This window comes from Schistocerca serialis, chromosome 2 (assembly GCF_023864345.2).
Source record: "Schistocerca serialis cubense isolate TAMUIC-IGC-003099 chromosome 2, iqSchSeri2.2, whole genome shotgun sequence".
Lineage (NCBI taxonomy): Eukaryota > Metazoa > Arthropoda > Insecta > Orthoptera > Acrididae > Schistocerca > Schistocerca serialis.
Genome location: NC_064639.1, coordinates 296,237,161 through 296,258,874, shown reverse-complemented (window position 1 = coordinate 296,258,874; position 21,714 = coordinate 296,237,161). Strand labels below are relative to the sequence as shown.

The window sequence follows — 21,714 nt, the reverse complement described above, 5'->3', positions numbered from 1 at the left end:
TCCCTTTGTGACAAATCATGGTGCAACCATCTTCAGGCAGAAGCCAGTGGAAAGCCGTACACCCACAAACATGGTTTGCCACTTGCTGTTTTAGATGTTACAAAACCAATTTTCAGGTACCTAGTCAACCCTGTACTGCTGAAAAAATGCGTACCTGGGAAAACACAGAATACAAATGAGAGCTAAAATCACCTTATATGTATGTATTGTCCAAAAAGCAATATTCGCTTCCTCAATTGTTGTGAAGATATCTGCATGTGATGCCTGTCTAGTGTTCAATAGTGGAAGTACTTGAAGAGCCTAAGCTTCCATCCAGGTGCATTCTCACTGAAAATACTCAAAAAGATTGATGAAGTGTGAAAGGACAAACCTCAGCCAGCGGAAGAAAAAATGCAAAAGTTGGCTAGGCAAAGGACGCAGAAGAAGAGATTACTCCAGGAAGATGAGGAAGAGAATAAACATTATTGATATCAGCATTAGTCACTAGACATATAGCAATATTGTCAAAAATTGGAATAACACAGAACTGAAAAATTAATATCAAAGCAACTATGACCGCAAACAAAAATTTGTTCCACGTGATTTATTAGCCTCTTATGCAGATGTAAACTGTGAAATTCCAGTTTATTGCTTGATTAGCTTACAAGAAAAGGTAGAATGGTAATTAAAAATTCAAATTCTTATAAAATGTATGTCGAAGCGTATTTTCCGACAAAAATGACACAGAATATCAAGCATTATGCTGTACATAATAATCTCAAGTCTTAGTAGTTTCACTGTAATATTTTTGGAGATATAGATGTTCAAGTACACAAATGCATTTTGCCCTACGTCTGTCTTTAATGTCATCGACAAAGAATTGTTCTCCATTACCACTACAGACAATGCAGGGGAGGACGCTACCATTGAAATGCCAACAGGATCTGGGCTCACTAAGGAACAATGTCAGCAAGTAATAGTAATTTTGTGTCAGTTTTTGGATGTTCGTAAATCTATAGTGGTGAAGGAACAAACAAGTGGCCCACAATAAAACATTGTATGAATACTGAGGATCATCCACCAATTAGTCAGCACTAATACAGTATAGCTATCTAAGCGACTGATAATCCAGGAGGATGTAGAGAATATGTTGCAAGATGATGTCGTTGACCCTTCAGAGAATCCTTGGTCCTCTCCAATGGTCCTTCTGAAGAAGAATGATGGTACATGGTGTTTCTGCAATGGCTATTGACAGATGAAAACAATCACGAAGAAAGATGTATATCCATTGCCATGCATTTATGACAGCCTGGACTGCTTGAAAGAATCAAAGTTTTTATCTATTGTGGACATGCAGTCAAGTTACTGACAAATTGAGGCTGAGAAAGGCAACTGAGAAAAAACTGCTTCATAATTCCTGATGGCCTCTATGAGTTACAATTATGCCAATTTGGCTGTGCAACGCTCCAGCCCCCTTTGAATGTATGATGGACAATCTGCCTTGACACCTTAAATGTAAATGTGCCTTTACTATCTGGATGAGTTTGTCATTTTTTGAAGACATTTGAAGAACATCCAAGCCAACTTAAAACCATGCTAAAGTGTGCTCAGATTTTACGTCTCCACCCGAATCTGAGAAAGTGCTTCTTCATCACACAAGAAATAAAATTTTGGGACACCTAGTGAATGGTGATGGAGTCCTACTGCAAGGAGATGCAAAATTTTCCTGGAACAAGGCAGAACAACGAGTTGAAACTGACGGATAACTACCTGCACTGATTACTTCACCCGCTATGCCGTCACCAAAGCTGTGCCGGATGAGGAAGCACTGGAAATTGTGAAGTTCCTCGTAGAAGACATCATTTTGAACCACAGAGTATTTCATGTGATGATATCTGTTCATGGAAAAGTTTACCAGCCAAGATTTGCATGACAAATAATTTCAAGTTGCAACATAATCCACAGGATGAAAACTGCCTACCACACAGCACAAATGAATGGCCTTACAGAATGATTTATTGAGACTTTGGCAGATATGCTCTCAATGTATGCTGATGTCAAACAGAGAGATTGGGATGCAATACTTTCCGTCAAGACATCCGCATACAACACAGTGTAGCAAGACAATACTGGTTTCACACCATTCTTTCTGCTCCATGTTTGTGAGGCTGAAATGACAATGGATACACTGTTCTCATTTCAACCAGATGATACTCAGGATGAATACATGGAACACCTGATTGCCAGGACTGAAGAAGCAAGGGAATGGACCTTGGCTGCCCTGAAGAAAGGCCAAGAGAGAGCTATAACGCTAAAATCCGCCGAGTGAGACACACCTTGGGAGACAATATGGATTGTTATGTCTGTGGAGAGCTGGTACTATCAGAAAAGCTACTAAAGTGCTACTTTGGGCCATACTGTATCCTTTGTCACTTGTCGAAACTCACATAAGAAGTCGGGAATTATGACTCTTCATCAAGAAGACAAAAGTGTGGAGATGTCATTCATGTTCTCCATATGAAGCACTGCTATAGTTTAGAGGTTACTGGTATTAGCACAAATAGACATATTTTGAAGAGATTATTTCTTTTTGTGCCATATTTAAGTATTTGCCTTTACAAAACTGTTAATTAAGGTCACTTTTTTGCACATGTGATTTGCATTCCTTAATTTTGTTCATTAGCCTTTGTGTTCCAACTTCCTCTTCTACTTACTGTGTTCCGTCTCACTTTCAATCTTCAGTTTTTCTTCTCTTCAGTTCATCTACTAGCAGTAGCATCAATTTCATTCTTTTCATGAGTTTATTTGTTATTATGCTGCAGATAATCTTCATATTTATTGCCAACATAGCAAAAATATTGAAAAAGACATGTACTGACTATCTCTTCCATACAATCTTTGTAGTATTTTTATGGATCGTTTGGTTAGTAACATTAACTCTGTACTTCGTGCTGTTACAGAAGAAACAATTTCTTCTTTCTTTCTTTGCTTCAGCAAGCAAAGTATACATGAGTATCATTCTTGTTTTTCTTTCCTTGATATATATTAAATCAGTGACAGGATTGTGGTGAAGTATACTTCAATGTTTAAGTTTTTCACCACAGCGTAACAACGCCAGCCACATGTGCTGGTGAAACGTCAGAAAAATCATCAAACAAATATCAGCTGAAGAACCTGAGACAGAAGCCAAAAGGGCGTTTGTCATCAAGTGATTTACTGTAAACTTTGCACCCTTTTGAACTAAGGCACTGGTGAACTGTCAGGCCAATAACCAGTGACAGCTCATAGGTACACAAGCTGACTGTCAACAAATTTTAAAATTCAGATAAATATAAGAGTCCAAAATTAATAGAATCTGCTGTATAACAGTTATGCTTATCAACACATTTATACAACTTGAGCCACTTTCAATAGTACTAATAATATTAATATGCATAACTTGTCTGAAAAAAAAGGAAGAATTTTTTTTGTGGAATTTTGTGGTTTTGTACATAATTAAGTACAGTTTATGGCAAGAATGAAACAATGTTTAAGCTTTCACTACTCTCTGTTTCACATTTTTGTATAAGTGGGAGTTATCATGCTTTTTTATTTTTTCGGACAAATATACAAGATCCCTAAGCCATGTATTAGCTAACGAATTAACTTTCAGTCTGAAAATCGCACATTCTTATGTTGCATCAACATAACAACTTACACTTATTATACACTTCCCTGTTAAAAGTTTGCTTGTAGTCACGCTTATTTGATTATGTCAATACCTCAGACAACAGATCTGATCTCAAATGCCCTGTTTTCTTTGTGGCTAATTTTTCCTGGTAATTTTCTTTTCTGTTAGTGCTTAATACAGGTTCTACACAGTTCATGTTGACACTCCACAGGAAATCTGATTTGTGCATAGTAGAAAACCAATCCCAAACACAACCTGCTGTTTGCAGAAATGACTAAATTTTAGTAGTACTGTCTACCAACAAGGTCCATTGAGTAGAATACAAATAAGGCGCTGACAAGGGAAACTCCCAATTGCAACAGTTCAAGAAGTACAATAAAGAGCAGCTGTGAAGAAATGTAGCGTCCTGGTTTAAGTTATTACGGTATATGACTACCATGTGGCCGAGCTGTGCTCAAACCCTCCTTGTGCATTTTTTTATTTTTATACAACATGATGAACTGTCCATCTGGTCACTGAAATGCTCTTTCACTTTCTGTAGTCTTGGCAGTTGTCATACTATACATTGGTTACATTCATACAAACACCCGCACCGAGCATATCTCACTCACTTACCGGTTGTACAAATTAGATGTGTCGATAAGACATTCCTATCATATGAAACATGTACTGTCACTAATGTCGTGTATGACACTCCAGGTGTGTTTTCTGGTGGAGGGTTCGTTCCACTTGTCACCTTGTCATCAACCGTTTGCAGTCCCCATTCGAAAGCCACTTCCTTTAGGCTGCTAACAGAGTAGTTGTGCAGACTCAACAGTCATTATAGGTCTTTACCTTACACCTTGCTGTTGCAAATGGATGTTACACCATGACACAGACTCAAATTTGAATAAAGCGAACAGCAGAAAAAAAAGAGAAGAAAGAAATTTGCATGAGGCAGGTCTGAACATTGCAACCACGACACCACTTGTCTACATGGTTTCTCTATATTGCACTTCTTATTTTTGGAACGTTCATTGTTTCTATTTTGCTTTTTTTTCACAGCCCAGTACACTTTCTTCCTCTTTTCATGCTTGATCTGTGTTCAGATTTTGATGGGTTGTCCACTGGGCCATCTTACCACTGTGGTCTGAAAGTGCTGTGATGGGGAGTTTTCCTTGTGAGAGCCATTAGGCTGAAAAGGACACCATCTTCGACCCCCAACATTTAAAAGAATATCAGAGCAGCCAGTGAGACACCTTTTCATGAATTTTCAGATATTCGTACAATGTGGGCTTACAGTACAGATAAATCCGACCCACCATAAGATCAAGAGATGTCAGAAGCATGAACAAATGCTACTCTCACAATTGACGATGATGAGCTTTTTGGTTCTCAGTGCCTCAGATGAATTACTCTAGGATAAAATCCAAAACTTAATGTACAATATATCTTAATATGAATCCCACAAAATACATTTTTATATCAGTATAATTACAACATATACTGAAGTCTGATCTAACTTTACTATACAGTGAGTGAATTCATCTGTGGAGTGTGCTACTGCCTAGCGTGATTTATGCCAGGCGAACGTAGATAAAAGTCTGCTGCAGTGTGCTACCACCTCGTGGCATTGACATAAACTTGTAGTTGAGTGGTAAGGGCTAGCAGTGCTTGCAGTAAACCATGCGCATTGTTTATCAAATCCGTATGTATTTGGCCTGAAAGGCAATTACGTCATGTCAGTTGCACATGCGCAGATGCTTTGTAAAACGTGCACAAGTGAACGTGTGCTCGTGACTGTGATACCAAGTTTCACCAAATCTAGCGGCGAAATAAGTAGCAGAGCGAAGTAGATTTAGTGCCATGTATTTCAGTTTACTGCATCTATATTACGTTTTACAGTATTCAAAGAAAAATAACCAATAAATCCTCAAGGTGTCGAAAGTTAGTGTATTCACATGCATTCTTTCATAGCAGTCGCCAATGCCGATGACACAGGTCTGCGTTGAAAAAATTGTTTCAAATTTTTATAGTAATTCTTATAGTATTAGTTATGCTGCATACAAAAAAATTGTGAAAAAATTCCATCACCCTTTGTTTACCCACAAATCACACAAGAGGATTTTTACTTTTAAGGTGTTTTTAACATACATACAAACTGTAACCTCCCAGTCACACCTAAATAAAAACTTTAAAATATAACATTTTTAGCCTAATAAATTAATTTGCGAATGTAATTAGTCTAAATTTAGGCTGCCATCATGACACAGCCCTTCTTTTGTTAAAAAAAAGTGTACAATAAAACTGGTAGAATCCAGTTCATACTAGATTTTTGCCAGTATGCTGTCTGTGTCAGTACCCCTTGCAGGCTTCCTCCTTCCCCATCCACCCACTATCTACTCTGTACTTCAAGGTCAAGCTACTGTCAGTGTGGATGTAACCTCTCTGCTGAGCACATTTCCATTGTTTCTTCATTGAAGAAAATTTAGTTGTGTGTTTATAATGGCTTCCAGAGGTTGTGTGAACTCCCCTGATTGTTTCGGGTATATTTTTGGGACTTATACTGTTAAAATGCAACAGGGAAACATCTGTGATTTTGTTAAAAAGATATACTCTGCCTACTTTGGTATGAAACTGGGTGGTCAAGGCAAATCATGGGCTCCTCACAAAGTGTGTTCTGTGTGTGTGTAGAACAACTGGGACAATGGTTTCACAGTAAGAAGAAATCATTTAGTTTTGCAATACCTATGATTTGGAGATAACCCAAAAAATCACAACAAAGACTGTTATCTTTGCTCCTGCTGTGTGCAAGGTTTTAATTTGAAAAATAAAATGGAGATTTGGCATCCAAACATTCTCCATGTGCCCTATTCCTCATAGGCTTCATTTTCCCATACCTTGTCCTCCAGATATACTTGAAAACAGAAACTGATGTTCACCGGTTGTCTCAAGGCAGTGATGATGATGACAATGGTGGCAGCTATGAGTGCCCCCCCCCCCCCCCCCTCCGCCAACAAAGAGGCAAAACTCTTCAAAAGTTAGAAGTAAATTATTTGGTTAGACACTTAGGTCTTCCAGAGGATTCAGCCGAGGTTTTAGGGTCAAGGTTGATAGAAAAAGGGTTTTCCTTGGTATAGGAGTAGAGAAAAAGAGTTTGTGCCTTTTTTCTCTCAAGTGGGTGACCTCTTCTCTTGTACTAATGTTGCTGGGCCGATGGAGGCATTAAATATCAAATACAAACCCAATGAATGGAGACTTTTCATTGATTCTTTCAAACGAAGCCTGAAAGTTTTTCTTCTGCACAATGGCAGCAAATATGCATCTGTACCAGTAGGACATTCAGTTCATTTGAAAGAATGTTATGAGAACCTTGAATTGGTCCTTAACAAGCTTAAGTACACTGATCATAAGTGGACCACTTGTGGGGACCTGAAAGTGACCTCTATGCTACTTGACCAACAGAGTGGCTACGCAAAGTTTCCCTGCTTCCTCTTTGAACGGGACAGCTGTGATCATAAACATAAAACAGAATGGCCAGTAACAAAAATTTTGGTTCCTGGAGTTTAGAATGTTGAGAAGTGAGTTTAGAGGATCCTAATAAGATTTTACGTCCACCACTTCATATCAAGTTGGGACTGATGAAACAATTCGCTGAAGCATTGTCTAAAGAAGGAGAGTGTTTTAGCTACCTTTGTGAGTAATTTCCTGGCTTCTCTGAGGCAAAACTTAATGAAGGAGTATTTGTTGGACCTGATATAAGAAAACTTCTGAAGGATGAAAACTTCAAGTTGGAAATGGAAAACCAGGGAAGGAAAGCAAGGAAATCTTTTAAAGAAGTGGTAACCAGCTTTGTTGGAAGTAAAAAAGACCCGATCTACAAGAATACTGCTGTCGATCTGTTAACTAACTACAAACTGCTGGACTGCAACATGAGTATTAAAGATCATTTCCTTCATTCTCATCTGGACTATTTTTCGGAAAACCTTGGAGCTGTCAGTGAAGAACAAGGACACGATTCCATCAAGGCAGAAAAGAAATGGAACAAAGATGTCACGGGCACTGAGATGTGAACATGGTGACTGATTACTGTTGGGTGTTAAAAAGAGAAAATTGAGAAAATTCTCAACTCCACAGCAGTAAAAAAAACAGTTTGGGAGGAAAAAGGAAATGTTACTACATGATGGCTGATTACTGTTGGGTATTAAAAAGAGAAAATTCTCAACTCCACGGCAGGAAAAGTACAAAAAACAGTTTGGAAGGAAAAAGGAAATGTTACTACAAAGATTTGTAATAGTGTTGTAATAAAGCTTTATTAACTTTTCTTAAAATATGTTTTAAGATTAACCCATGTTTAATGTAGTTTAATTACGCTGTACACAAATAATACTTATATAAAAATGGCCTTTTAGGATTTTTCCTAGAAGTCTTACCTCTTTTTGTAGACAAACCTTAAATTTAAAAAAATCGCAATATCATTTCTGAAATCAAAAACTACAGAAAAATCTTTTATCAAAACAAAAACTTTTTTTGCAAATTTGTGTAATCTTTACAAACAACTAGTCAAATAATCTGTTGTAACTTCCTATGATTTATCTGGAGAAAGAGAAGCCCTTTTGACTCAGCAAAAGAAAAAATCAATAGACTGGTGATGTAGGGAAGAACTAGCTCCTTAGTTACTGTTAACGTGGATCTGATATCAAACGAAGACTCCCTAATTAACAGACAAATCAAGAAGGGTGTAGCCAATTATCAGCAGCATACTCTTCTGCCACTGTCACATTATTTCCCTGTGTGGGCACAGAGATAACCAGGATTTGTATCACAGAAGTAACATAAAACATTCTACACTCCTGGAAATTGAAATAAGAACACCATGAATTCATTGTCCCAGGAAGGGGAAACTTTATTGACACATTCCTGGGGTCAGATACATCACATGATCACACTGACAGAACCACAGGCACATAGACACAGGCAACAGAGCATGCACAATGTCGGCACTAGTACAGTGTATATCCACCTTTCGCAGCAATGCAGGCTGCTATTCTCCCATGGAGACGATCGTAGAGATGCTGGATGTAGTCCTGTGGAACGGCTTGCCATGCCATTTCCACCTGGCGCCTCAGTTGGACCAGCGTTCGTGCTGGACGTGCAGACCGCGTGAGACGACGCTTCATCCAGTCCCAAACATGCTCAATGGGGGACAGATCCGGAGATCTTGCTGGCCAGGGTAGTTGACGTACACCTTCTAGAGCACGTTGGGTGGCACGGGATACATGCGGACGTGCATTGTCCTGTTGGAACAGCAAGTTCCCCTGCCGGTATAGGAATGGTAGAACGATGGGTTCGATGACGGTTTGGATGTACCGTGCACTATTCAGTGTCCCCTCGACGATCACCAGTGGTGTACGGCCAGTGTAGGAGATCGCTCCCCACACCATGATGCCAGGTGTTGGCCCTGTGTGCCTCGGTCGTATGCAGTCCTGATTGTGGCGCTCACCTGCACGGTGCCAAACACGCATACGACCATCATTGGCACCAAGGCAGAAGCGACTCTCATCGCTGAAGACGACACGTCTCCATTCGTCCCTCCATTCACGCCTGTCGCGACACCACTGGAGGCGGGCTGCACGATGTTAGGGCGTGAGCGGAAGACGGCCTTACGGTGTGCGGGACCGTAGCCCAGCTTCATGGAGACGGTTGCGAATGGTCCTCGCCGATACCCCAGGAGCAACAGTGTCCCTAATTTGCTGGGAAGTGGCGGTGCGGTCCCCTACGGCACTGCGTAGGATCCTACGGTCTTGGCGTGCATCCGTGCGTCGCTGCGGTCCGGTCCCAGGTCGACAGGCACGTGCACCTTCCGCCGACCACTGGCGACAACATCGATGTACTGTGGAGACCTCACGCCCCACGTGTAGAGCAATTCGGCGGTACGTCCACCCGGCCTCCCGCATGCCGACTATACGCCCTCGCTCAAAGTCCGTAAACTGCACATACGGTTCACGTCCACGCTGTCGCGGCATGCTACCAGTGTTAAAGACTGCGATGGAGCTCCGTACGCCACGGCAAACTGGCTGACACTGACGGCGGCGGTGCACAAATGCTGCGCAGCTAGCGCCATTCGACGGCCAACACCGCGGTTCCTGGTGTGTCCGCTGTGCCGTGCGTGTGATCATTGCTTGTACAGCCCTCTCGCAGTGTCTGTAGCAAGTATGGTGGGTCTGACACACCGGTGTCAATGTGTTCTTTTTTCCATTTCCAGGAGTGTATTTGAGATTATGAAGCAAGAAAAATTTTAGAGCAGAAAAAACAGTTTTGATTCTCACATAAATTATTTATCATCACTACAGTTACAAACTCTAATGATGAGCAAAACAAGACCAGTAGAATGTAATCCGGTTTTTCATCATCTCTTGGTACAACAAGCTTTAAATCTCCCCATCTGAATCTCACATTCAGCTATCCTGAAAGTCATACAAATTGACTGATGTGTAGTCACTTGGCCAGGATTCTATAAACTCAGCATATGTTGTTATAGATATTGTAACTTTGTCAAATCTGGCGCATAAAAAATCTTGTTTCATTTCCTTTTTCGTTCATTTAATAGCATTATGCCATTCCACAAGGTTGATGATTTCATGTTGCCAAGAAACAGTGTTATAAAGCACTGGAAAATTGAGTCTTGTATTGGTCTTAGGTTGAGTCTGATTGATAGGGTTGGTAGCGAAAAAGTGTTTCCACTGTAGCAACTAGGAGAAGGAGAGAAGGTCTTTTAACAAGTCCTGTATGATTGAATTTGGGAGTGGGCAAAAGGTGAGGCCTTTGGAAAGGGCTGATATTTCTGTGAGGCAAGGCTTCTGGAGGAAAGGTTCATGACTGTGTTGCAGGTCTGTTTACGTTCTGGATTCTATGTGGTGGTGGGAGTGAGTTTTGGAGGGTGGGGTAAGTGTAGTAGGTCTGTGAAACAGGGTTTGTCAGCTATGAGGGGGTGCTGGGGAGGATTGGAGGTTGTTGTAGAGGTGGCGACCAATGGTACTCCAAGGCGGGAGAAGGAAGTGAGCAGGATGGAAAGCTTTTTGAAGTGGTGGAATTCATGTTGCTCAAGATCCTGCAGGGCAAGAGTTTCAATTTGTGTTATGGGTTTGAGGAATTTGGGATGAACATGCTGCCAAACATGATATCCTTGATTTCAAGGGCTGCTTCACAGCTTGTGCCGTATGGATCCTTCCCACCAACACCTGCTTTTCTGAATTGCACAGGTGGGAACTTTCCCTGCAATAAATCCTACAATCCCATAACCCTCCTGGCCTTAACCTTTGTTAGTCGCTGTCCTCACCCATCCAGCCCCTTCCCTGCTCCCATTCCAGCACTATACAGCTGTCATTCCACCACCAAACCCAGTCTTTTTATTTTTTAATTTATTTCTCTCCTTTTCTGCTATTTCCCTCCGCCGCCCCCCCTCCCCACCACTCCCTTGCCCTCTGCCTAATCTGCAGCAATTCACTGCCATCCCCACCACACTATCCCTCCCCATCCCCACCCCAGCCTCCACCTTACTCCCTTCCAGATGCCACTCCCATCAAGCACTGGTGCTGCTGCTCCCAGTGAAGTTTCAGTTGCCTGAGACTGCAGTCATGTGTGTGAGGTGCATGTGCTGGTGTGTGTGTGTTTATTGTTGACAAAGGCATTGGCTGAAAGATTTAAGTGTGAAAGTCTTTTTGTTGTGCCCATCTACAACTCAGCATCTCCGCTATATGGTGAATAGCAACTGTCCTCAGATAATATTGTTACATTCCATCCTGGATTTTCCATTGTTCCGGAATTGGATTTTTTTGTCTTTTCCAACAAACTCAATCTTTATCAGTACCCATTTGGACTGGATCATCATCTTCATCATGAACATGATCACTCTCTTTACATGCTATGGTGTCTTTAGTTCTCAATAAGTTTTTCTGTGTTCTACAATTAATAACAAAATTCAGATGCCATTTCATTTTTCGTCCTACTACCTTTACAATACAAAATACATTGCAAATTTCTGTGAACTTAATTTCTGTAAATGACTCTTCAATGAATGATTTCTTAGCTTAAAGTTCACCAGCTTTTAATTACAACTAAAACCAGAATATTCTCTTTAGCATTCTGTCATCTGTAAATGTTTTGAAAATTAAATTATCTAAAGATTTAAGGGCTTTTAGTAGTACAGAGGCTATATTTCTATTAACTTTTCAATTTCCTCTGATACTTCCATCTGCAGATACATTTTATTGTTTCACTTTTCGGTATGTTTCAAAAACCCCAAATGAATATGTTATAATGACCAAAATTAGTGCATAGGTAAACCTGTGATTGCGATTTCCAACTCAGTGTTCCATGTTTAATTTGTTTAATCTAATTTGTTTCATCATTATGAGTTGGGAGAAGTCAGCAAGTTTCATGCTGATATGGTGCACTACCAACTGCTGTGGAACGAACATTGTAAGAAAACTGTAAATTGTTTTGTTTGCTGTCAGCACTGGGCATGCATAAATGCTGACACATTTTAGGAGAACTTCATCACAATTTGCAATGAGAAAGTGAATGTTATCTCAAAATTTGTGTTTCATCATCATGGAGATTTTGCCACTAATATCTTCCAACATGATATTATATCAAGAAAATAATACATAGTGCAATGACTTTATGCCTAATGAGTTGTATATGTGGGGAAAAAAGGATATTACTTTCATGCCAAATGGGAACATGAATTTTTTGTAACAGAAAAAGTGGCACATGCATTTGTTTATTGCATCAAGCTACTATTGCATTTGTGAAATATCTGTGCACCCAAGTGTCAAACCGAGTTTCAATCATACAATGAACTGAGAAAAGAAAAAAAATTAAGGAACTTAGTATCCGTTAAGTTTTCAGCAAAATCTGTTCACAAAACCAGCTGACAAATGTGTTGTTGCCACTCTTGCTTCTTACTGTGTCTTGAATGTATTGCCAAAAAGGAGGAAATACTTTAATGAGGGTGAATTCGGAGATAAAAATTTCAAGGTGCTGCTGAAGAGTTGTTTCAAAATGTCAAAAACAAGTCTGAAATCATGGATGCCAATGAAGGACAATCACAAGAAGGACAATCACAAGAAGAGTTGAAAACAATGTCCAATGATGTTTTTTCTTTATTGAAAATATACTTGGATGAGTATTGTTATTTTGCAATGTAATTAGATAAGTCCTATGATGCAACAGGCACTGCTCAGTTGTCAGCTTTTGTAAGGATGATTTTTTATAATTTTATTGTCAAGGAAGAACCTTTGAAAGTAAATTCTTTGGAAAGCCATACAAGAGGAGAAGATACTTTTTTTACTGTGAAGCAGCTCATCTTATCTGAGAAAATAACTATCTACAAGTATGTTTGCCAAAGAGATGAAAGTTTTCAGCAGTTTATAACATACCGCTATATTTTACACCAACTGTCTCTGTGGGTAAAGTTCCTTCTCCACAATCTTTTACTGGCTATCAAACTGTTTTTGCAAGGACTAGAAGAGAATAGTCTGTTAGCTTATACTGCAGATCCTTTCCAGCTTATGAATTTTGCGTCTTATCTGAAAACCTTAATGGTTAAATTTGAAATTTCAAGCTAATGCAAATGTATTGCTGATATGATATTTGAAGCAAATTCTTTGAGAAATACCCTATATTAGTTAATGTTGCACTTACAATAAAGGCTTTGTTTACTTCTAGTTACCTTTGTGAATCATTAGTTTCATAGATGAATTTATTAAAAATAAGTGCAGAACAAAGCTGACAGGTGAATGCCTGAATTCCTGTAATTGACTGTGTAACAAGTTATATAGCAAAAACCAAGGACAATGTTAACAGAACATCTATGAGGTTTCACATTAGCGCTGCCTTAAATGATGTAAGATAGTTCTTATGCTACGAACATAAGAATATATTTGTAAAATAAAATTCTCATGTTTAATACAAATAGTGAAGATATGAAACGTTTATGGTTAAATGGTTGTTTAACAGTATCATAAAATTACAAATGTAGCAATTATTGTACTTTTATAAGAAATAGAGCACTTTGATACATTGATATGGAATAGTAGATTGCAATGCCTTTGTGGCTACCTACCCTTGGACTAAATTGTACTGTTATATTGGATGAAATAAATTTGTAAAGCATTATAAATCACTTAAAGTAATACAAAATATTTAAAAGCATCAAATTTAGTACATAATAAAACTTTGGTAGTTCTTGTAATACAATCAGAATAAAGCTATAGGGAAACCCAGTGTGTTAGTAAGACAGTAATTTTACTTACTGGACAATCCTGATAACAGTACAGGTTACTATTAAGCATTAGAGGCCACCTGATTTCAAACATACAGTCATAAAATTCTCCTCAAAGCTGTAGAAAGTCAACATTTACTTTGTGTCTATTTTTACTCAACATAGTAATCAGTTTCATGAGACTTTAATGAGTTATGATTGCAGTACCTATATTCCAGCCAAATGCACTAACATTTAAGCAAACATGCCAATCCTACAACATGCTAGTTTCTGGTTTTCATTTTACGTCCTTTATTTTGAGCTAATCTTAATTTGTGCCCATTTTGTGTTATAGACAAAATCTTTTCTTTTCTATCCCTATTAACAAAGATGTAAGGCACTTTTCAATGGTTATTATTTGCTATATCAGGAATTAAACTTACTGGTCTCTTGGAGGGGACTGAATATGCACTATAATGTCATGTATATCATATTACCTACAGTGACAATCATACAAGGGATATCCATAATAAGCTGGATACTTGGTGATTTGCCCCCCCCTCCCTCCCCGGCACCTGCCCACCTCGTCCCTAGAAGAAGACAGGGACTGTTGCCCCCCCCCTTTTTTTTTATGGGAATTGCCTCTTGAATTTCTACTGGTAGACCCATATGTCTCAGAGTGTATTTAAAAAACATACAAGCCACTTTGGCTATATTGTCTTTTTAACAGTATTAATGTTCACTCAAGACTTATAAACGCAAAGTAGAAAAAAAGAATATGAAATTCATAGTACCATATTTAATACACTATAAGATGCCCTTTTTTCTTTGAAAAATTGCCTCCAAAATCCAGATTCATCTCATGCTTGAAATTAATATAAGAATGTACAGTGTTTGATTTAAAATTCCCACCAGTTTTAAAAATGGCCATATATTCAATGCTGCGGAAACCTATCTCTATCTGGCAACACTGGTTCAACTGGAGCAGCAGTGCACCGATGCAACGAAAATGAGTTGCGAGGATTCACAAGCTTGCTGATGATGTCTCCCTTCTGCCCAACTGTCACAAGCCTATGATGCATCATTGCATTCGACAGTGCCAGTGAACTTGAATTGAAAGTTAGTTATGTTATTTGTAACAGTGCAATATTTCTGTTAGTAGCTAGCTTCCTAACAGAAAAAAATAAAAGGTGTTCATATGATGCGGGCTATAAATTGAAACTAATAGCATATGCAGAAGAACATGGAAACAGAGAACAGAGCAGCATTTCGACCCCTTGGAAAAAAATGAGGAAGAATAATTGAGCAAATAGAAGATTGAATACAAAATGCCCAAAACAGAAGATGATGTATTGAAATGGATTCAAGGACACCATCAAAATTGCACTGCAATTAATACAAAAAGATTCAAACACACACTCATAAGCTACACTACAGTGTAACTTGACAGACTTTTAAGGATGGAGTTGGTTGGTACACAAGGTTTATGAAGTGCCATGACTTAGCATATGAACCAAAACCCAAATATCTCAGAAAGAGCCACAAGGGTATGACGAGAAAATATTATCTTTCCATTGCTTTATTATTCAACACTGAAAGAAAACCAGTGTGGAGGTAAGCCAAATAGCAAATGTGAAGGGAAGCCCTGACATTTGATGTGACGATTAACAGAACTGTAACTAGAAAAATGGTGAACATGAAAAAATGCACTACACTTTTGTCCTTTCATGTTGTGCCAATCATATTAAACTTATTGGATTGATCATTTACAAGTGCAAAACAATGCCAAACCCTTCTGAAATACCGCCAGATGTTGTTGTTCACATACACGACATGGGTTGGATGTGTGAGGCTGGTATCAAATTATGGATTAAGGAGGTTGGGAGAGAAGGAAAGGTACTTTACTGAAAAAGAGTTCTCTTCTTGTGGTAGATCAGCTTAGTAGTTATTCAAAAAATCCTGTGAAAGAAGAACTGGGACAGGGAAATACAGAGCTTACCGTTATTCTGGGGGGGGACTTACTTCACAATTGCAACCTCTTGGAGTCTTGATAAATAAACCATTTAAAGTGAATATGAGAGAGGAATGGAACAGCTGGATGATGAATGAAACCAAACATGAATTCACACTGAAGGGAGCTTTAAAACACCCTGCAATCAAACAAATATGTCAGTGGATAAAACGGCCATGGTCTAGAGTGAGAGAAGACATTACTGTTAAATCTTTCAAGAAGTGCAACATAAGTAATGCCCTCGATGGCAGTGAAGACCATCTTACATATGAAGAGGACAACAAAGAGGAACAAGAAGAAAATTCAGATGATGATTTTCAGGGATTTTAAAGATCAGTTCAGTTTTATAAGCTAAGAATTTTTTTAGTCTGGCTTTGCAATCTAAAAATAAAAATGGTAAAAAAGTTACTTAAAAAAATTGGGAAGTGTATATAAGAAGCTCAATACACATAAAAATAAACCACTGCAATCAATATTTCAGTACTTACGTCTTACTATGTGTGGAACAACTATTCCTTTCAATGCAGTATTCAGTTGTTCCCTCTTTGCATCATTATCTTTCAGATTACCAAAGACTTTTTTCTTTATATTTTGGATGTCAATATATGAAATTTTCAAATAATTTAAGAATCGCAAGGTTCTCTTTATTGATGTTTTACAAAGCGGGCAGCTTTTGAGACCTATTTCAACATTTTGCTGTTTCAACCACTCATCCAATGCCTTAGACTCGATAGTATGTTTGCAATCCTCCAGATACACAAATCTGAAATCACAAAATATTACTGGTGCTTTTTGAAAAAGATTTTCAAAAAGAATTTAGTAAAAAAAATCTCTACTAATATAGTGACATGAATGATAGCTTCTAACAATGTAGCCTGCATCTAATCTACAATGTTAAACTAGTGTTAAAGCACTCTTGCAAAAATTCTATTATGTTTTAATACTATGGATATTTGTCATTCACGGCCAACTTGGGATAACTACATTGGCACTTTTCTAATTATCAGAAACTATTTCTTTGGGATGGGAAACACAGAGGTATTAAAATTTACATGACAGTACCCACATCAGTCATCACTGCAAATCTTTTAGGGATTTGGTCTAGACATAAAACTTGTAAATGTCATTGGAATGATAATTAAGAATACCAGATCAAAAGTTAGATTTTGAGGTGAAATGTCTGAACAATTCAAAATCTGAACCAGCCTCTGACAGGAGATGGACAGGCCGTAGCTGCACTTTGGAGAAAGTAATGTGAAACTTGAGTAGTAAGAAATGCCAACCAAATACCAAGATTGGAAGAAATACCAAACTTAATTGCATAGGATTTGGAGATAACCCTGCACTACTGACAAATAATGTGGAGGAGGCTAAACTTCACATTGTAATACTTGAAACAATAACACATAAATGATGCCAGCCTTCAAAGTTGAAACATCATCTGCTCAACTGAACATTAACAAAGAAATTAAGACTCTTAACACGTTGAAATACTTTGGTGAAATCAAAACCTGGAGCTTGAACAAGAGGAGCTCAACAGAGAGTTGAACAACTAAATTGTAAAAGCACAAAAAAGCATCTGGCCAACCTACAAGAAAAAATCTCTGTCACTGAACACCATATTCAAAAATGACTACTCCATTATAAAGCCTGAAGCAATGTATGCAAGCGAAACACTATTCAAGTTAAACACTAAATCAACAGCAAATAAACTACAGATGGGAGACACGAATCATCAGAAATGCCATCCACAAAAAAACACCAAATAGATGGGCGATGAAGATTGCTACATAACAAAGTGATGTATCAGGAAAGTGAGTCAGTAACAGATACCATGCAAAAAGGAAAGGATACCACTTTCTTCCATACATCAAGATTACCAGAAACCAGGCTAGCAAAACAACTATTCAACTTCTTGTGAAAAAATGAAATTACAAATAATTGGTTCAAAGAGGAAAAAAGATGGTTTAGAAGAGTTGAATATAACAATGCAACCAACTGTAAAAAGAGAATGATGAGGTTTAGGGAGCAGAGATGAAGCAGAAAAGCCAAATCTCTAATTGTAATATTTAAGTGTATATGGACTTATTCAAGTGCTCCAACATGGTTGTAAACTACATATAAAATGAATCTTCAGCTGCAAATTTACTGTAACATTTTCTACTGTTTAGTTAGTCAAGTAAAAAGAATGTTTTTGATAGGGAAATAGATTCTCATGTACACAATAGGTTGCCTGTGTGTCATAAAACAAAGGAATACAACAGAGTGCTAGCCCGTGGCTCTGACATGTGCATCAAGTCATTTTCCCCCAAGGATTATTGTCTGTGCCACCAACTGAGTGAACTTTCTAGGCACATGTCCCTTCACCTCATTACAGTTAGAAAAATATTTCCCACAGTTGTGACTAGTGCTTCCTTATGGTGGTTTCCAAAAACAAAATGCCATGTACAACAAACAGTGCTAATTTGCATTTTTCATTCAGTTTGGTTCCTGGTTTCCTAAAAATGAATAAATGCACTGAGATGGCACCTGATATATTTTGTCCACCACTTTCACTGCATTCATTTGGTAGTGTGTGTGTGTGTGTGTGTGTGTGTGTGTGTGTGTGTGTCTGTGTGTGTGTATGGGGGGGGGGGAGGCTGTTTTTCAATGGTCATCAATCATCTTCATTTCCACAGTTTCCTACATCTACATCTACATTTATACTCCGCAAGCCACCCAACAGTGTGTGGCGGAGGGCACTTTACGTGCCACTGTCATTACCTCCCTTTTCGGTTCCAGTTGCGTATGGTTCGCGGGGAAGAACAACTGTCTGAAAGCCTCCGTGCGCGCTCGAATCTCTCTAATTTTACATTCGTGATCACCTCGGGAGGTATAAGTAGGGGGAAGCAATATATTCGATACCTCATCCAGAAACGCACCCTCTCGAAACTGGCGAGCAAGCTACACCGCGACGCAGAGCGCCTCTCTTGCAGAGTCTGCCACTTGAGTTTGCTAAACATCTCTGTAACGCTATCACGGTTACCAAATAACCCTGTGAAGAAACGTGCCGCTCTTCTTTGGATCTTCTCTATCTCCTCCGTCAACCCGATCTGGTACGGATCCCACACTGATGAGCAATACTCAAGTACAGGTCTAATGAGTGTTTTGTAAGCCACCTCCTTTGTTGATGGACTACATTTTCTAAGGACTCTCCCAATGAATCTCAACCTGGTAACCGCCTTACCAACAATTAATTTTATATGATCATTCCACTTCAAATCGTTCCGCACACATAGTCCCAGATATTTTACAGAAGTAACTGCTACCAGTGTTTGTTCCGCTATCATATAATCTATCTGTCCAATCATCACCTTAACAGCCCCTTGCATTAATTTAATCGCAAACTTCTCACACCCGTCTCCTAGGTGGTCTTCCATGTTTCCTTCACTCAGCTCATGTCCATTCTGTCGTGGTGCATCCGCTTATGCCACCACCATAGCTGCAGAGTTCATATTTTGCACCTCCAGTGAGAGACCACAATGTGTGTGCCTGTTTTGCTTGGTGCCAGCAGTGGCAACAGCTGGGTGGACCCAGCAGCCTGCTGCCAGTGTGGTCCAACTCTCTCTTGCATCATCCGCGTACTTTGAAGGTTCAACTTGGTGATTACGGCTGTTCTGTAATTTTGCTGTAATGAACTGGCCACTTACTGGACTTGGGCTGGACTGTTCTTTCTGTGTTTAACGTCCACATGCATGTGTAACTCTGATACTAAGTCACAGTAGCTGTATTTTCCAGTGTACTTATTTGTTGTAATAGAAACTGTACATACTATAGTTTTTGGCCATGGAGTTTTTCTTCATATCTGCAAGTACAATGAATGCAATGTTGGTTCATTTGTTACAACAGCAGCAGATTGAACAGCAACGAGAGCAGTTTAGGGTTGCTTCACAAGTTGGTTATGAGCTTGCAGGTTATCTTAGTTGAGGAGGTCCTGGCTATTGCTTAGGCATTTGAAGTGTCACAGGCTATGACTGAACAGCTTGAAGACATACTGGATGTAGTGGAATTGTGTTCAGTACCACAACAATGGTGTAGTTCACAGACTACCACGTCATTTTCTTCAGATCCACACCATTCGCAATTGGCCTGACTATGGCTCTTCCCAGTATCATTTCTGAACACATGCCCATAGCCAAAGTCTTCCCAGTGTGAGGCCTGCCATAAACATGCATATTTGGCAGCCATCTGTCATGGCTGCTCGCTTGAACAGTTTTCAGATGTGTAGTTCCTGGAAGTTCACAGTGTCACACCCGTGCATAGCCAAGAGTTCAGTGTTCCCAGTAAGATTAATCCTACTTTGCTCATTCAGCAACAGCCATTCCATTTCCAGGTCAATACCACGGCCTCTGGTGTTTGGTTGTTGTGATTAGCGAAACCCTGCTAAAAGCCAGTTCCTGATTGATAATGAGTGTCAGCATATTACATGGGTGGTCATGTTTTTGGCTGTCAACAGGGAGATGTCTGAAAACTGTTTGGTCAGTTTCTGGGTTTTCAATTGAGGATGTTGTGCATCTCGTTTCCAACTTCATACTGTTACAAGGGTTGGACAACCTATGTCACAAGTCTGGCTCTCTGTTTTTGCTGGGATTGGGTGCTGCAATAAAACTATGGGGCCCATACCACCCTTAAACCAAATGTCAGTCCCAAATTTAGTTGTGATATGCCTATTCCATTTGCTCTGCAGCTGTCAAGGAAATACGGAACAGACTACAAGACCTGGGCCTCACTGAATCCATTACTCCTAGCCAGTGGGCTATGCTGCCGGCTGTTATTCAAAAGCCTCAAGGGGGCCTTTGTGCAGGAATTTTAAGTCCACCATTAATAACCAATCAGTAGTAGATTGCTATCCTATTTCCCACCCTGAAGAAATACTCGCTAAACTGGTGGATACGCAGTTTTTTTGTACAATTGAATTGGCGGAGGCATACCTGTAGATTCAGCTGGATTCCACCTCTTCGCATATTATGGTTAACACTCCCTTCAGTTTGTATCATTATATAAGCCCACCATTCATCATTGCGAGTGCTCCAACTGTTTTCCAGAGACTTTTTAGAAAAGTTTACACAAGACGTTCCACTTTGTGCAAACTATCTTGATGACATTATCCAATTGCTTTTGTGCGAAGTCAGTTATTATTCATAATTTCTCCCTAATACAGCAGATATCAGTCATTCATTGAACAAGTTGCATAAAAAAGGTGTTCTTTTTGTTCAGTCAGCGATTGTGAGACATCGCCATGCCTCGGCACCTTTACACTGGGTAAACCACTTGTCCTTACCACAGATACCCCCCAATATGGAGCTGTGGTGGTTTTGGCTCACAGAAGCACTGACAGCTCAGAACAGCCTATCGCATATGCTTCCAAATCGCTGACAGCCACTCAACGCAATCATACTCTGATATAAAAGGAAACTTTAGCCATCATGTATGCAGTCTGTCAGTTCAATGTTTTCCTGTGTGGCAACATATTCCATCTCATCACCGACAATATGCTACTTGTGGCACTACATAAAAAGTAAAATCATACAGCATGAGTGGCTAGGAGGCCCCGAAGGGCAAGTTCAGCTTTCTAATTGGAAAACTTATTCCTATCCTTCATGCCAGCAGACACCTTTCCATCATGATGTATGGGAAGCATATCTGTGCAGGTGACTGTAGTGTGTGTGTGTGTGTGTGTGTGTGTGTGTGTGTGTGTGGAGTGTAATGTCATGTTCTTTTTGGAGATGATGATAGAAGGGAGAGGGAGAAACTCAATGATGACAGTTA

General features: G+C 39.3%; 1 protein-coding gene across 1 annotated transcript in view; it reads right to left on the bottom strand.

Moving 5' to 3' along the window:
• Positions 1-21,714, bottom strand: part of LOC126457061 (NFX1-type zinc finger-containing protein 1-like) — a 378,517-nt gene that overhangs the window by 64,737 nt on the left and 292,066 nt on the right. The window contains exon 15 of the mRNA XM_050093060.1: positions 16,395-16,669. Within this exon, the coding sequence (XP_049949017.1) occupies positions 16,395-16,669 (275 nt within the window). The remainder of the gene's footprint in view (positions 1-16,394; positions 16,670-21,714) is intronic.